This window comes from Patella vulgata, chromosome 6 (genome assembly GCF_932274485.2).
Source record: "Patella vulgata chromosome 6, xgPatVulg1.2, whole genome shotgun sequence".
NCBI lineage: Eukaryota > Metazoa > Mollusca > Gastropoda > Patellidae > Patella > Patella vulgata.
The window spans coordinates 22581844-22600522 of record NC_065884.2 but is presented as its reverse complement, the minus strand read 5'-3'; the positions used below and the strand labels follow the sequence as shown (position 1 = coordinate 22600522).

The window sequence follows — 18679 nt, the reverse complement described above, 5'->3', positions numbered from 1 at the left end:
AATTATCAGTTGGCCATCGCTATTATAAAGACTTGTTAAAACAATCAAAAACGACTCATTATGGCAAGAATAAAGACTTCATCAGGTGAATAAATCTTGAATTGTATATCCATAATTACTGAGCAGATACTTGGATGGCTACTATATATAGATTTCAAATTGCATATTTAGACACACTGTCAACAGAAATAAGGGAACTTTCATTAAACACCCACAATTCAAAACTGTCTTCAATGATGTCCTACAATACTTGCTTGTGAAGCATTATTAATATCTAGGGTACAAAATAATTGCTTTTACACTCACAGGTTAAATTTCACCATAATAATATATGTCTAAAATCAAACACAAAATATATGTGAATTTTATTTTATTAATTCTGGTCTTAATATTACAATTCCAATATTTCCATAATCGCTTATAGCTATATAATTACATTGTATATAACACACAGTCACATTATATAATCTTAACACAAATAACATACTATCTATATAAATCTTATCATGGTAATCCTATATACCTTTCTCACTAAACCATACATAGTCACTCAATGATCAAGTCAGTAATATTTTTAAAAGACTAGAAAATAATTATTGGATAACTTTGTTGATAGATATATCTTAAAATTGTAATGCACTGAAAGTGAATTTATGCCTAGCTTTTGATATTTTTGAAGATCATTCAAAGTTTAATATTATGGAAACTTGGAAACTGACTTTTTATATATATATATATATATACAATACTCAATTCATGTGAAGATGAATGATATGAAAATTCTTTATTCAATTATCAGATTACATTATTTAGGATGTAAACCTTAATACATTCATGTTCTTATAAGCCAACAGGATTAAGGTAATGAAAAATAAACACAATTGACCATATGAGTATCAGAGCAGTAGTTATGTATTAGGGATTTGCCAAGAAAGAATAATACTTATTTGTAAAGTATATATTTAAATATCATAGTATATACATGTATGAGCAACTTTTAGATATTGATACATGATTTGTATAATAATCACCATATAAATAATAAGTAAATAATAATAAAACTATACTTAATAACAAATAAATAACTAAAATATAAAATAACATTTAAGTGGCCTTCACATTTCACACTACAAAAATACAAAATTAAACACAATCTGTATTATTAGATAATACAACTACAATAAAAAAGAATGGATAACTTGTATAACTTTGATTTATTTTCCGACTGTCAAATAAAAGTAGAAGTATGTAGTGTAAAAACTAGAACAAATGAATTTATTATACCATAAAAAACGATTATTCTTTTTCATGGCTGTTCACGGAATGAATCTTACTAAATCCTTCAGAGAATATAGGTTAACTTATAGGCCTACATATAATATGTAATTTGACCTCTACATTGTACTCAATCTGGTTAAAACACAGATCCTATTTCGTTTCGTTTTTATAGTTCAAAATTTCGTTTTACTTGTCTTTACTACACTTGAATCTGGAAGAGTTGTTATTTAACAATGAAACGGTCTGTTACGGCGAGCTTTAGGCGTGTTTTGCACGGAACTGTGGGTAATCCACTAGTAACATCAATGCTGATTGGTTAATCAAATGTCTGACATCATAGGGTCATAAGTCGGTCTTTTGACCCCTGACGTGACCTATCGCTATAACTTGTCAGATCTTCATGTAGTGTAGGCCATCGAAAGTATAAAAAAACGAAACGAAATATAGATCTGTATTTTAATCAGATTGCATTGTACTGTTCATTCTCATTTTTTTTCATGTATACCAAAAGGCTTTAAATAAGTTAACATTTGAGATATTAAATATGAATTTGTTTGAAACAGATTACAAGACATCTACATGTACACAGTATTTTATCCAGCAAGTCCACAACAAAACTACATTAAAATATGCACCTGTTAATGCCATATAATCAATGATTTAATTCAAATCCCTAAATACATTTTGATTTAAATAAATTTGATCAAGCCTTATTTAGAATATAATATATTTGTACAATACTGATTTACTGTTTTTAAGAATGATGATAAATCAGTGTTAAGTTTCTCAGAAGAAAGTGTAATTTATTATAACTGAATTACTGTTAGTATTTACTGTTATTTTTAAAATACATTTATACTGTAACAATATTACATGAATAGCATGGATTGCTCGAAAGTCTGAGAATTATCACAACAGCAATGCATTTGATAAATATACACATAATGAAGTAAAACAAAAAAACACCCATTTTAAAGGATGACTTGTTTCATGAAGAAAGTTGTTAGTAATTAAATTAATAACCCAAACCCTAAGCACAGAAAACTAGCAAATGATATTTTAAACACAGAATAAAAATTTGAATGTGAGATCAACACTGTGTTTGAAGATTTTCTAAGACCAATATTACTTCAACCTATCACATCATGCTTTACTATTTGCATAGAATGAAAAATTACACTTAAATTATATACATTCCACCGTTAATCAAATCTATCTATAGAAATTCTTTAAAATGCCTGAATACTATCTAAGGTTATTATTATCAAGTAATTAGGATGTATTTAATGGAAAACCAAACACATATGTAACATTTTACTTTGAAAGAAATCTGCTGTTCCAATTTAATTAAAGCATGAAAAATATGTACAAAGAGTTGGCTATGTTTCTGAATTGTTATTGTTGTTGTGAGCTGAGACAAATAAAGATAACGATATTGAATGAATAGAAAACTTAGTCAAATTGAAAATTATTCTTTTATTAACAGTCAAAAGCCCTGCTTACACATGGCCGCGATAAGTGTGCTATTCTCGGCATGGTACTAGGCGCGATAAATTTAAAGAAATTGACCCGTTTACCGGTCTCAGAGCCATGCCAGGCATGCCAAATGTGGAACTCTTCACAGAAAAGTTAATTTCAGTTCCTATGCAAATTACCCGGATGAAAACAATTATGGCTGTTGATTTAGTTTGAGCAGCCATTTTGACAGAACTGTCAAAGTTCGCAGAAAAAAAGTCAAGGTTCATTTGGTGCATGTGCAGTAATCCGTACTGAAACCGTGCTCAGGCTGGATAGTGTTTACACTATGAAAATTTAACCGTGCCGTGCCTGGCACTGTGCCAAGATCACTTCACTTCAGTGGGCCAGTTTGGCACGGTAATCAGTATGGCACTCTTATGTTTTACCTATTCATATTACAAAAAAATTAACCTTGCCATGCCTGGAATACTTAAAATTTATAATGTAAACAGGGTTAAAGATCTCCAAATTGCTAAACAGTTAATATATAAATTAAGGATGTTAAAATTAGATTGCAAGCAAAATTCTTATCTTGAGATATAATGTTTAAATAGATTACTAGCCCTTTAGTTTTTAAATGATTTAAATAATTTTTTGGCCAATATATTTTTTTATAAGAGAGGATGTGATTGAATATGTGCTTGTCTAGCATATAGCATGCTGACTCCTTAGATCAGGACCAAATACATCAATAGGATTTCCAAATAAATATCACAAAAAACAGACTAGAAATAAACTGGCTCTTTTAATATCAGAGAGTGGCAAAGTTTTATCTTGATGATTTGAGGACTTGATATTTTCGTAAAGACATCCGCACAGATCCTAATTCATGTTCAACTTTTTCTAACTTCTTCTCTAAATCAATCTATAAAATAAAAGCAATTTTATTTATTTTAAAAATATTTGAAAAGAATATCTTAATTCTTTGAAAGAAAAAGAAAATAAGAATAATATAATAGTTTACATAAAAATATTTTAACATAGTGACTTTATTGTTTGAAAATGGGGGCTGGGGCGCGCAAATGGTTAACATGTGCGCATTGCATCATAAGGCCTGTCATTGAATGAAGTGGTGTGCTCTTGATTACCTGCTTGTATGTGACAAGGAGTAGGGTTGTCTGTCCAACTGCATGGGTTTTCTCTTGAGTCCTGCATTTTCCCCACACTGTTAAAGACCCCTATGCGCAGGTGAATTATTGAAATAAAATTGAACCTTACGTTAGTTCATGATAACATAAAGAGTTATGGTTAAACCCTTGTGTACGTAGTGACGAGTAACATAACTACAGCTTCAGTGGAATCCCATCATCAGTGATACATTTAAGGCTCAGAGTATACTATTGTTTGGGAAATGCTCAAATAGAACTGTTAGTGTTTTCTCATGTTGAAAAAGAAATTTGAGTAAGTAATGGTCAATACCACTGCTCCACACTAATTGTAGAGTTTATCAAGGGTGGGTTACATGATAGATTAAACAAAACAGAGAATTATTGTTAAATCCGTCCATGACATTTTATTTATACTATTTACAGCACAGAACTTACCTTATCAGATTTAGATTTTCTATCAACTCGCCCATGTATTGGTATCCTGTTTAATGCAGATTCAAGCTGAAAATGAGAATCCAAAAGTTTATTTGAAAATTGACATATGGGTAGCTCTTCACTAATAAAATATAATACAATAAATTAATTGGCAATCTGATTAAAACACATATTCTATTTCGTTTCGTTTTTTATAGTTCAAGATTTTGTTTTATTTGTCTGTACTACACTAGGATCTGGACGAGTTGTAATATAACCTGCGTTCTGGATAGCGTGAGGGATTGGCCAATGAAACCATCTTTTACAGCGACTTCTTGGCATGCGATGGAAAGAACTGTTGGTAAACCACTAGAAACATTAACACTGATTGCTTAATCAATGTCTGACGTTATAGGGTCAAAAGCCGTTCGTACGACCTCTGACGCAAACATTTACTCCAACTGGTCATATCTTCATGTAGTTAGGGCATCGAAAGTATAAAAAAACAAGAAACGAAATATAGATCTGTATTTTAATCAGATTGATTAATTGGAATATAAATCGACAAAAGCTGATGAAAATCTTAAATATCAGATGAAATGACTGACTAAAATATCAGTTCTAATAGTTGAATAAAATATCAAATCTAACAACTGACCAAAAAAGATGCCTACAACATCATGTCAAATAGCTGACTATTACAACTAGTGAAACATATATACATTTAATCCAGCCGAATTAATAAACTACCTGTCTCTTCTCAATTGTTAACTCATCATATCTTTTTTCTTGTTGTTGTATCATTTGTAAACGATCTTTCACTCTTTCTTCACGAGTCTAAAAATACAAAATTCATTTAATTAATTAACATTATATGCCAATATGTGTGTTAAGGATGATTGTAAATTTTGATATCTAACAGACTGCACAGCCCAAAACACAAAGACAGGACAGACAATAACAAATGGCACAGTGAAAAACAAAGTCATTTTAGGTGGCATAAAAACTTAATATTTCTGCTTTAAAGCATACGTAAAGGCTTACCAAAGCTTGTACTGGCAAGGATTCAGTAGTAGAAGTTGAACTTGTAGTAGTAACTTCTGCCTTCTTTATTGTATTTAGAGTATCCCCATTCATTTTACTAACATCTATTCCTAAGTGAAATACAATAATTATTTAAACATCCAAAAGATTCAATGTTTTATTTAAAACCAAGTTATCTGTAACATGTGGACTAAGGGGAGGTAAGTAGGTTCGGTTGACCCCATCTCTATATTATCTCCCCTTAGACCACATTAAGATATTAAAATACATTTCATAATTTTCAAATCTTAATACAAATCTACTAAATAACAGATAAACAACAGTTCTATTAAATCATGCAAATAACACACTTATTTCATTCTAATTTCATTTCCGGGTAACACATTGATGACAAAATGAAAAGTAAACCAACCCTGAGCTAATGGGGTTCTTTTGTTATCATTTGACGGTCGAGATGATTTTTTCTTCTCTTCAATAACAACCACTTTCTTCTTCTCTTTAACTTCCTTAACACTGACATCAAGTCTAGAGTGGGGTGAGAATTCTTTCTGAGTTTTAATGTTGGATCGTTTAGGACTAACCCTTGATGTTGCTTGATTTTTATTAATTGAAAGGCGGGATCTAGGAGAATGTTCAGTAGTTCTAGCAGGTGCCTTAACATCTACTCTTGCTCCTGTAGCAAAGTCTCGACTACATCCAGGATAGCCATTATCACTGCCAAAAAACTTTTTCTGTGTCTTCAGATCTGAATCATCTGAGAAAGTTTGATTAGTCTGAAGTTTGCGTAATTCTTGTTCTGCCTTGATGAGTGGTGAAATTCGAGTATTTTCAGATTCGGTTAAAGATTCTTTTGAATAGTCTTTATAATCTTTGTAATTACTGAAAAAAATAAAACAATTATTTCTATAATTAACATATCCCCTTTCCACAAGTCTAACATCTGCATAGACATTTGGAAGAATCAAAGTCTGTTAATAATAATACATAGAAATTCTGCTTCTTTTTATTTCCCATATCATAAAGCTATGTTGTGAAGTTATGTTTATATATTTAAATCAATGACTAACCTTGTATCATATTCTCTTGAAGAATGTAGTAATGTATTACTATCATCAATTCGCCCATTTTGTAGGCTATTACTAGTGGTAATATTATGATGTAATGAGGGTTGATAACTACTGACTGGAGGATCATGATGGGAATATGAATCTTCATAACTTGTCTTAACAGAAGACATACTAAAAATATACACACATGGAAAACAAGAATTAAGAAATTTTTCTTAAATCATATAATACAAAATTTTAATAATAATACATGCAATATTACTAATATATCACAACATTTTTTTTCTACCGTAATTCTATGGAATATATTTCAATATGACAGGAATTAAAATATTCATTGAAACTTGAGACAATTTTGTTCTATTAGGGCCCAACATTAAATGTGTCTAGAACTAAAAGCTATATATTATATTAAAGTATAATATTATAATATTTTACTTACTTCATAGCTATAGCAGCTTTATGATGCAGGTTTTCATTTTCTCTCATTAGTTGTTTATTCTTCAATTCTAATCTGGTTAAAGCCCTAAAAAGATGTAAAGTGTAAAGATAGGTTGCCTAGGAAGGAAATATATACACATGTCGCCCAAGCTGTGTATAAATGTCATCACTATTAGGATGCTCTGAAGTTTTGTGCTATAGACTAATCAAACCAGCCAAGTAATGCCATTTAAAACTCTTAAAACAAATTCTTTATGTAGTCATTACTGCCAAATGTATATCGTGTATATAAAAAACATACAAATGGTAATAAAGGTAGATCTCCATTACAGTTCTTTCTCTACGCCTTTTACTAAAAATACATTATATTATACTTCTATAAGTCTAATTTTATATTGCAATTTATCAACTTACTTATTTAAATCGGTCATTTCTGTTCTGGTTTCATATAGACTTCTTTCTTTACTTATAGCAGACTCCTAAAATATATGATAAAAACAATATGAATTGTGTTTAAAACAGATTCAAATTTTAAAAAAGGTGGTCTGACAAGCCACATTTTTTTGTCATTAACTGTTTGAATAATGAAGAAAATAGAATATACTAGAAATCAGAAGAAATTAAATGTTAAATTAACTTTTTTCATCAACACTTTCAAAAGGCTATTTTGAGACTAATGGTTTTTGTTTTATTTTTACGGAATAACTACAGCATGTTTGACATAGTTAAGAAAAACATGCTAATATTATATAAATAGACAGAGAGAAATCGGGTTTAACTTCCACTCAACACAAACAGTTTAATTTTATTTCAATAATTTGCATGTGCTTATTGGTCTTAAAGGGACAATAACACTCTTGCTGGCTTGACAGCTCCAGAAAATAAAAAATAGCCTTATTCTAAGTACTAGATGTGTTAGTGTCCTACCTGTTGTGTAAATTATCCATTAAATCCTATTTTACTTGTCCAGAGGGTTCAAAAATATTTTTAAATCCAAGTCACATTTGAAAACCTTTACGTCAGGCTTTTCAAATCATTTAGTTGAATTTTTCCAATTTTTTAAATTAGGTGTGTTAAGATGAAATTTGTATCATCAATTAATTGGAATATTGTAAAATAGTACAATTTGTTGACCAGAATAAAGATTGGGACATATTATTCAGTTACAACAAGAGTGATATTGAGCCTTTAAGCAGTGGGATGAAACTGAAGGATTTAGAGAAAGCTCTTGATGTTGTCACATACAAGTTTGGGATGAAACCACACCATTTAACTTGTTGACAGACCTTATTATCAAAGCGCATGCATTAGGCCCAAGATTAGACACTCTATCCCCCTCCCCCCCAATACTAATATACTTAAAGGTAGTGCATAAACAAAATTTTACCTGAAGTAATTTAAATTCCTTTTCTAATCCTTCATATTTTCCCAAAACCTAGAAAAAAAAAACAATTTTGTTTGATAAAAACATGAGAAGATCAATATAAGGAGGGGTAATTTCTGGTAGTCCATGTCATATTAATTTATCCCATAACCATATAATATACTTACACGTTGTAATGTTTGTTTATCTCTCTGTGATGTTTCTTGTAATTCATCTTGTACCTGAAGTTATAGATCAAATACAGTTATTATTATTCATTTAAGCTTTTATCCAAAATTATAGAAATAAGTCAACAGTCAAAAATGGTATTCCCCCGACTCCATTATTCCCAAAATAAATGAATGACACTGATTAATTACTTGCACGTTTATCATTTTGACCAATCCATTTGCTTATCACTCTGCTTAAAGCTGAACTCTGATTACAAAACTACAGAAATAATTAAATTAAAAAGAAGGTAACGCCCTAAACAATCGCCATACTTGTTTTCAATTTGTAGAACTTTTTTTTATTTAATTATTTCTGTAGTTGTGTAATCAGAGTTCAGCTTTAACTTGAACTTAGTCAATGCAAGGTATTGATTGATGTAATATAACTATACACACCAGTGCAAGGTATTGATTGATGTAATGTAACTATACACAGCAGTGCAAGGTATTGATTGATTTAACTATACACGCAGTTCCATTATCAATCAAACTCAGTCAAGGTATTGATTGATGTAATGAAACTATACAACCAGTTCCATTATCAATCAAACTCAGTCAAGGCATTCAGCTAATAATGAACATTAGGTTTCAACATTCTACCTCAAATACAAGCAGTTTTATTTGTATTCCAAAGCATTGACAAATGAAATTGCTCATCAAACTCTCCTAATGTACACCAAGTTTGAACATTCTAACTCAATTAGAAATAAAGGTATTGTATTCCATAAAGGTGTGACAGATAGATGGATACATTTCAATAGTCTATTGCTTTCTCAGAAAAATTGACAATTTTCATTGTAAATATGGAAAGCAAACTGATTATATCATATATTATGGATTTTAACATTTTATTTTGAGCTTTTACAGATACATGTAAGTTCTGTTTAATCTATCCTTATTATGTTTGAGAAAAGAAGGTTTGATGTCACTTTGAAAAGAACTCATGTCAGCTGTGATTATGCATCTATTACAGACATATAACTTACACACAAATAAATAGGTTTCTGTTTTCTCAGTTTACAAATATTTGAGGAATTAAACTAGCCTGATTACATTCATCTATAAGAGAATTCTATGTCACAAACTTGTTTTAAGCTATAAAACACAAATTTATATGGAAAGCAATCACTGGGTTTATTTCACACAACATTTCAACAAGTTCCTCTTGTCGTTCTCAAGTGAGTAATGACTACAAGACTATGTTTACCTTATAAGCTTCTTGTAAAGCTGTTGTTTGATGTTTTAATTTTTGTTGTAAACTGTCCAATAAACCATCTCTTTCTTTAGCATAAGCATGTAATTCTTCTAATCTAGTTTTTAATGTTAATACTGTTCTCTGAGAATCATCATATCTATCAGCATAATCGGCCTGTAACATAGCAAATATATTACTTAATGAATTAAAATTAATTTTTTTTTATATGAACAATATAAAAGGTTTAACACCCCACTTTCCTGCAACAACCTGGCTAAAGACAATGGGCATAAGCCATGCAGTGTGCTCTAAGAAAAATTTTGTTCAGACATTTCCATCTACTCTGCCAATGTTTTCTTTAAAAACAAACAGATTAAATTGAATTCTGCGTTTATTTACGTAAAGTAGTATTTTGCATATTTAAACAAATTCTTAATATCATAAAGATCTGCAATTATATACATACCGCAGGCATATATGTAATTTTAGAATATAATTTGACTCTACTAATGTACTTACAGATCTTATTTCTAACCCCTGTAGCCTCTGTTCCAATTCTCTAACATGACTGAAAAAGGTTAAATAAAATAATTTTATTTAAAGAAAATAATAACCACAACTACACCCAGAGACAAGAATAGATAAATCGATGAATTAATAAATTTATAAAAGCTTTGGCTTGTTTTCAAATCCATATGTCGTACTCGAAATAAAATATTGTTTAAACCAAGGGTTGTAAAAGAGTTACATGTACTTTCAGTGCTGACAATGATGAAAGGGACCAACAAAGTGAACAACTCAATTTGTCACCTCCAGTCAAACCAATCAAACTAGGCAAACAACAAATCATTATGGATTGAATGTCAAGCTATATCCTTTATGGCAGACAAAGTTGACAAACCGAACCTAGGGACTAATAAAGTTTCTAGAAACACAAATATCAAAATATATCTGCTTACTTATTAGAATCGTCTAATTCATCAGTTAAATCTTCACAACGTTTCCTTAAATCCTGATTATCTTCTTTTAACATTCTTTCATTAGCTGTTTCTTTATTAGAGTGGGAAGAACTTAATACTGATCGTAATTCTTGTAACTCTTGTTCGTAGTAAGCACGTAAATCAGCTAAATGTTTGGCATGTTTTTCTCGTAAATTTACTCTGGAGCTGAAATTTGAAATAGACATTAACAATGTACATACTGTAGAGGTAAACAATTTTCTTTAATAACTGGATTGAATATCTCAAAATATGATTCTTGAACACCTAATGTCCTAATGTATACCAAATTTTATAAAATCAAGAAAACTGGTTCCCATTATAGTGGCAATAGCCTATGCAATCCAGAATAATTTATTGTTATGAATTAGTCTTTAATCATACTAATCATTGAATATGCATAATAAATTAGTAATTGTAACAATTTAAGATTTAGCAATATTTTTGAATAATGCCTATTGTTTAACTCCCGATAACATCACATAAAGTACACAAAACATTAATTTGAGAAATGTAGCACACAATAAGTTTATACATGTAGGTGACTATATGTATAGTACATTTAAAGTCCATGCTAAGGCTAGAGTTGTGCTAGAGTTTTTATAAATTAATATCAAATTGGTTATTTTAAATCATTTATACACAAGTATTTATGATTGAGTAAATCGTTAAGTTGAGTTCTCTATAAAAAAAAAATCTTTTGAAATGCCCTCCATTCTGGCCAGAATTGGCTTTTTGTTAGGCCTGTGATATGATAGAATATAATGATAATATAATACCTGTATGATAAAGATTCGTCATTATAATCCTGATCACCTGAAGCTCGTAGATGGCTGCTTCGTAAAGTTTCTATAGAATCATGTGGTGATCGATGTATTATATCACATATACCTCTATTATCATCTAATATCTAAAACACAAATACAATTTCATAAACTATCAATAACTAAATACCACTTAAATATACATTATGCAAGAGCTAAATCTGCCTATTGCAGGTCTTTCTTTAGGCCTGAAATATTATCTAAATTATTAATTAGACATTAATTAACTTATCCAGACTATAATTAACTCTTGATAGCATCGCTAGCCTGCGATGTTTATTGGATTAGGTTTCGATTTGCTGTTCGACTTCCATTCATAATTTAATCATGAAATGGATAATCGAGACTATGTTTTTTATCCTACCGACTTTAGTAATGATGATTAAGGCTAGGTCAAAAATTCAATCGCTAAAATCTTGGTTCATAGTGGATCAATTTGACTGAAATTTTCAGCAAATTCCCTTTAAAGTATCTAGTTTTTAACTGTTATAGTGAGAACTGCCCGTTCTTTATCTAATCTCCCACAACGTATTTTTAAACAACTTGTTATAATGCCTTTCAAATTTGTTAATGCATTGAATTTAATTTTATATATCCTATGAAATGAAATGGAGCTTAATCTCCTACTGTTCTACACCATACATCTTATAATTATGTCCTGGGCAACAAAGTCGAATTCAGTCTTCAATTTATTTGGTTCAGTCGCAATTAATTTTAATATATGATATTTAAACCCTAAACTGCAGAAATCTTTAAGAGAAATGGGATTTAACGTCCACTCCACAAAAACTAGGTCACCAAACCCCTCAAGTTTTATTACGAAGCAACAATGTATTAAGCCATGCATATAGCCTCACATGAACCTACCTTGGAAGATCGTCCTTTTGACATCGGCATGGGTGTACTATAAACACCCCCTCTCAATAACTTTTCACCTCCAATATCTGTCCTTGAATTATCATGACTTGACCTTGGCGTTCGTCTATGTTCTGTGATTCGATCAGGAGAAGAATGAGGAGTACTGAATTCGTTTTCTAGAGATCGTTTAACATGGAATGAATCAGATGGAAGAGTAGAATAATCAGAGATATCGGCACGACATGGTATGTCATCTGGAACTCTGTGGTTTCTTGGAGACGAATACATTCGACGCCTTACTTCTAAAGGATCTATATCCGACGAATCAGAGTGGTAATCATCTCGATGAGGCGACCTAGGAATATATCTATCAGTTTTTGGGGAGTGCTTATTTCGAGGTGAAGGTCTTATATTTGTAGGGTCATTGGTATAGTAGCCATACAGATCTAAATGACTTTGACAATCATGTCCTGATTCAGTCAAAGCATCTCTATGAGCTTCAAGACGTCTATGAATATTATTTTGCTGTTTTTGTAATTCTGTTTCCATTGTAGATTGCATCTGTTCTATCATATTGGTATGTTTGGCATATTGTGATCTTAGTTCTTTCCGATGTTGATCTTCTAAAACTTTAAACATTTTCAACCAACTAACCTAAAACAAAACAGGGGACATTTTTTAAAATTAAATTCATAAATCATAAAATGCATCAATTACTAAAACAGACAGATAACTAGACATAAATTCACTAAAAGCTATGATGGAATTATTAGAGGTCTGTTGTTACTGTACATAAGCAAGTTTCAGTACATGTGCAATAGCATGAGAAATACATTTTGTAAGATCACACAGAACCAGATACTACTTCTAATAATAGTATATCTACAATGTACCTGTTGTTCTTGCATTGTATTAAAGCCAGGAACCGGTCCAGCACCTGGTGGCGATGCTACTAACTCTGGTTGATAACCATCACGTCTTTCGTTAGTCAAACCACTTGTATAACTTCTATCTTTATAATCCCTATAGTCCTGACTCACACGACTTGGACTAATTGGTGGTCGACCATTAGGTGATATACGAACTCTACGTCTTCTAGATTCAGGTATATTTTCTTTATTTTCATATTCAGCTGCCAAACCTTCATCAAAATCTGCAGGGTTTTGTTGTCCAAAATAATCATTCCTAATATGAGTATAATTATCAATATTGTAAGAGGGGGCATGTATAGCGGTTTTAGGTACAGGGTTTAGCTCATCTGTTTTTTTTATAACTGTATCTTTGTTGTTTTCGTCATCTAAAATAATACGACTGTCATTATCAAGTTGTTCTTCTTCGCTTTCTTCATCCTTTTCCTGATCTCCATCTATTTTTTCAGATTTATCTGTTGATAATATTCGTTGTTGTGTTTCATCATCATGAGATTTTGATAAATCATCATTTACTACTTGATCAGCTGTCGAAGGAACATCACTGGTTTCCCCCTCTGAAACTAGTTGTGATAAGTTATCTGTTGAGTTTCCAAAATCAAAGTGGGGAAATCCTGATGTTCCATCTGGATTTACTCCGACTTTAAACAATGGCTTATCATCAGGTTTTGCGGGAGATTCTGTAGCCTCACTTTTTGCTGGAGAGCTTGTTGTAGATGATTCAGATCTTTTTCGTGTTTTATCATATTTTATGTGTTCTCCAGTTTCTAGGATCAAACATTCTTTTACTCCTGGTGCAACCTGTCTACACACTTTATAATTACCATACATCAATGGATAATCAGGATAAGTTGATTCATCTACCACCATATTGGCATCTTCATCATCATCATTATCATCCACAATTTCAATATTTTCATCCTTTATATGTAAATCTTCATCATTATCACCATCTTGAACTCTATGTGATATCCTACTGCCATCAATGTCATCATTATCATCATCACCATGGTGTTCATCATCATCACCATGGTGTTCATCATTATCCCCATCTTCATTAGATGACCCAACACCATTACCTTGACCTCTGTGTACAAATACATTTTGATTGTCACCATGTTCTTCTATAGATTGTCTTGGAGTAATGTCTTCATTCTCCAAGTTACCTTCTTGTACTGTACCTATAGCTTTATCAAGAACTTCATTAACTAACTGTCGTGCTATTAAACTGTTATCACCATCAGAATCAGAGAGATGAGAATCAAAAGACTCTCCCTGATCAGATGCAACACCAGACAGGGGGGATCTTGGCGAGAAGATCGGAGATTTATTATCTTCTGTTTCATTGTGCTTTGATGGTGATGATGATGATTTAATTATGCCAATATCTCTGGATGGTGAAGATGGGGTGGAGTTGGGTTGTTGCTGTAAAGAAGTGGAAGTCATGTTGTTGATGTTCTGTGGGGTTGTGGGTGAAGAAATTGCTTGATCTGGTGGACCCTGTTTTACATTTGAGGATGTTGGTGAAGTTACAATTTGTTCTTCCTCTGTGGAATTTCCATTCTTTGGGGAAGATGGCACCACACTTCCTGTGGTAACATTTTGAGGTCTTGGAGAGGAATTCCCATCTTGATTAACTATCTCAGTGCCCCCATTATTTGATGTTATTCCCAGAGAAGGATCTTCAGATAAATTATTCTTTACATCATCGTTTGTTGTGATGTTAATATTCTGGCTGTCTTGGAACTTATCATGGTTGCCATTCTCATCTTTATTGGTGTCTATTTTATCAACATCTTGATTCCTTCCCATGTCATTGTTTTGATTGTAATTTTCTGTTTTTTCTCCTTGATTGGAAGATTGTATTGGTAACTGAGAAGGATAATCTGACCCAGGTATTTCAGCTCTTTTACCAAGCTCAGTATCACTGTGTTCTTCTGCCATTACTAATGGAGTTTCTTTTTGATTATCATCATCATCCATCACATATCAAATTCTCCTGCAATAATGAATAAATAAATTATTAACATGCGCAATAAATAATTAAAACAAATGCAAAAACTATTACCTACAGGTAGTTTTATCATTTTAAATTTTGTTTTGTCATTCAGATAAACCATCATTTGCAATATTTCATCATACCCAAAGTTAACAAAGGGTCATACCAGATGTGAAAATTAAATGTGAATATGTGTACATGTACAGATAAATGTATTAATGTTATGACATTTTTAGAGTACATATTTGGTAAGAGTTTAAATCAATCTATCTGCTGTGTGTAGCATACAAGGTATGGGGTTATCAATCAAGATAAGGGAATGTGTGACAAGCATAATAATAATATATTTACGCTTGCATTATCAAGTAGTAAACAATGTAGATTTACTTGACTACAAGAATGAAAGTATTCTATTTCAATAACATCAATGATCAAATCAATCAATGACAGATTTTATCACACACTAATCTTCAGGCATTCATTTACTATAAAAGCTTATTCAAGCGTTCATAATCCTATTCCTATTGTAATCACTGTGTTATGTTAATCATAGAGGGTAATGAAGAGTTCTTCTAGAGCTGATTTAACAGACATAGGCCATTAGGCCTTTATACCTCCATGATATTACATGTATGGGTCAGTGTTTGCTTAACCTCTTGTACATTGTATAATGTGTAAAAACTAATAAATGTAATCCTTTAACTATTATTATGAGCTTTTGGTTATTTTGTACACAACATATTTATTTTTGCACATGAGCTTTATTGGTTATTTTGTACTCTACATACCAAAATACAACCAAAATATAGCCATGGATGAATGTTGAGCACATCTTTAAAACAGAAAATAACCATACACGTACAAAGTTATTTTTTTTCAATAATTACAAAAGCTTAATAACCATCTTAGGGTCATGATTTAAATTCATATGTATTGCTAATGAACATCCGTATGCTGCCAATGTGAGACAAAATAGTCATTCAAAAAAGCACATGATAATTAAAGCTGATGCATGTCACAGTTATAAAAATTAAAATAGTGACAAAAAGTTGTAATTCACAGAGTAACAGAATCAGAGCAACCAAAACTCAATTTTAATTTTGTTCAAGCTGTAAGATTGCTTATTTGATCTTATACGGTAATCATCAATACAGATAAACATACATGTAAGTCAGGGTCCTGTGGGATCAACTGATGACCTACATAAACTTATCCTTGAAGGAATATAAGTTTATATCTTGAACAACCAAAAGCTTTTTAAAACCTATCAATAAAGTTAAGATAATCTATCGCCGACTGCAGTTCATAGGAGACGTTAAGATGGGTACAGCTCTCAGCTAAATTTACAATTCCAAAATTACAAGTACTTAAATTGATAATATCAATTCCCTTTTTTCAGATTTAACTTTGACACTGTATAATTTGATAATTATATTGAATAAAAACAAATATAAGTGATTTTATTACATGTACCGTAGTTTTATCATTTTGGACGAAAGGAGATTATTAGAAAATTCCATTGCATTGCCAAAATCAGTGTTATTTTACTTATTTTGGCTTTTGGGAAGAGTCTGTTTTATATTACGAATGTATTAAAAAGATATATTGCCATTTGCCAGATAACAAAACATTCACACAAGAGCCAAATCGTCCGAGCAGTCCACCACTGTTATATAGCACTAAAAACTCTGTGTATGATATTGGCACTTGGCGGGCTTGAGTGGTTAAAACAGCGACTACTCTACTCTATTTTGCCCATTCTAGAAATATGAAAATTCGCAATACAATGCACAAATCAGATGATTATTTGACAAAGTAGCCCTAACTGGAAAAACAAAATGACATTTGCATAAACATTTTAAACTCTATTAACTACCGTAATTGTACATTTCTATTTTCTCTTTTGGTGATTTCGCAAGTATAAATAAGCTTGAGCATCACTATATACATGTAAATGTAGACTGGAAGCTAGTTAACTTGTCCGCACGCAAACTCGACCACAGTTAAGTCATCCAATACCATTAGTTGACTCATCCACAAGGTATTGGTGATGTTGTTCACAAGTCACAACTAATAGTTGACTCGTATAAACATCTTTATTGCATGGAATAAATCATACAAAATTCTACGTTATCATGGACGAGAACATCAGTTCAAGCTAAGCATCCTTTTCTGATAAGACTCAATAATCAATTAATATTTTGCTGTTGTATACCAGCGACTTAAATCAGTAATGGAAGTTACGTAACAAAGTCGGACAATCTGAATTCTAGGATTTGATTGGTTGAACTATTTTCCTAAAATAATTGCATTTTCACTTTGAAACAGCCGATTCAGTAAAATCACTGAGATGAGGAAAAATATCTAAAAGATTGATTGATTATGTACAACAAAGAAATATTAATATTATTATTAAAGGACCAATCTCGAATAGATTTTGGGGAATAAAACTGCTTAATTTTGTGTTAAAAGCCCTTAAAATCCCCTACCTTAAGGTCAGGCAACTAACTCAATATACGCGATACGTTTTCAAACAACTTAAACCTGTCAGTCTTCATCTACAAATGGAGAGCGACCGGCGTCCAAAGCTGTATTATATGGTGTTGGATAAAACCAAACTTTTATTTTATAAAAATAACGTTTAGGTGAAATTTACCGTTCGTTGTGAAGTAGAGCATGTGGGTCATGCACTTTATAGAACTCTAAAAGAACAGCAATAGATTATCAGGTCACCCAATGAAAAAATTGACCCGAAATCTTAAAAAGGTTATAACTTATAGATGTCAGTGTCCGGTTAGATTAAGCGGTTTTGACGTTCACGTCCAAACGACTCAATATTTTGAGCTGAATTAACATACACAATTAGTACTAGAATCTTGATTAAATCAACAAGAAGAATAAGACATTTAAAACAACATATTATTATACTTATTATACTATACGTTATCTAGTACAGACCCAGTTCTGATCGATTCTTTTTCGCTGGATTTAATTATTTCGTATGGAACAAAAAATAAACTTTTAAACTATTATGAGCCAAATCTGCAGAATAATTTGATATCGCTTGTCTAAGAAGTAGTGTCACTTAATAAACTAAATATTGTTCATTCACAAATTTCCTGTATCAACATGCGCCAACTTCGGCGGAAAGAAACGCGAAAAGGCCTCAACTCATAGAAAGGTTTACAAGTTTTGGGTTTATTCTAATGTAAAGCATCATGTGAGCACATAATCGATGGCAGAAGCGAATGATTGTATATCTTAGATATATGAATACCTGTTATACGATAAAAGAACACAAATATTCTTTTAATTCAGTCAAAAAACACACATAACAAAATAAAAACATTCTCATTTCCGGAAACCTGTTTCTCCTACTTCCGGTAACTGCAGGTAAGAGTTATCTAATCTT

The 18679-nt window shown here is 31.3% G+C and overlaps 1 protein-coding gene across 1 annotated transcript; it reads right to left on the bottom strand.

The window, feature by feature from the left end:
• Window positions 1-355: 355 nt before the first annotated feature.
• Window positions 356-18637, bottom strand: LOC126825238 (uncharacterized). The gene is made up of 17 exons (XM_050554805.2): window positions 18545-18637; window positions 13233-15267; window positions 12349-12993; window positions 11437-11567; window positions 10619-10825; window positions 10179-10227; window positions 9672-9833; window positions 8423-8476; window positions 8259-8306; window positions 7286-7350; window positions 6873-6956; window positions 6431-6601; window positions 5776-6242; window positions 5364-5473; window positions 5070-5156; window positions 4341-4406; window positions 356-3661 (listed from the first exon to the last, which is right to left on the bottom strand). Exons 2-17 carry the CDS (start codon window positions 15249-15251, stop codon window positions 3566-3568), a joined length of 4461 nt encoding a protein of 1486 aa, XP_050410762.2. The 5' UTR covers window positions 15252-15267; window positions 18545-18637; the 3' UTR covers window positions 356-3565.
• Between the last annotated feature and the right edge of the window lie 42 nt (window positions 18638-18679).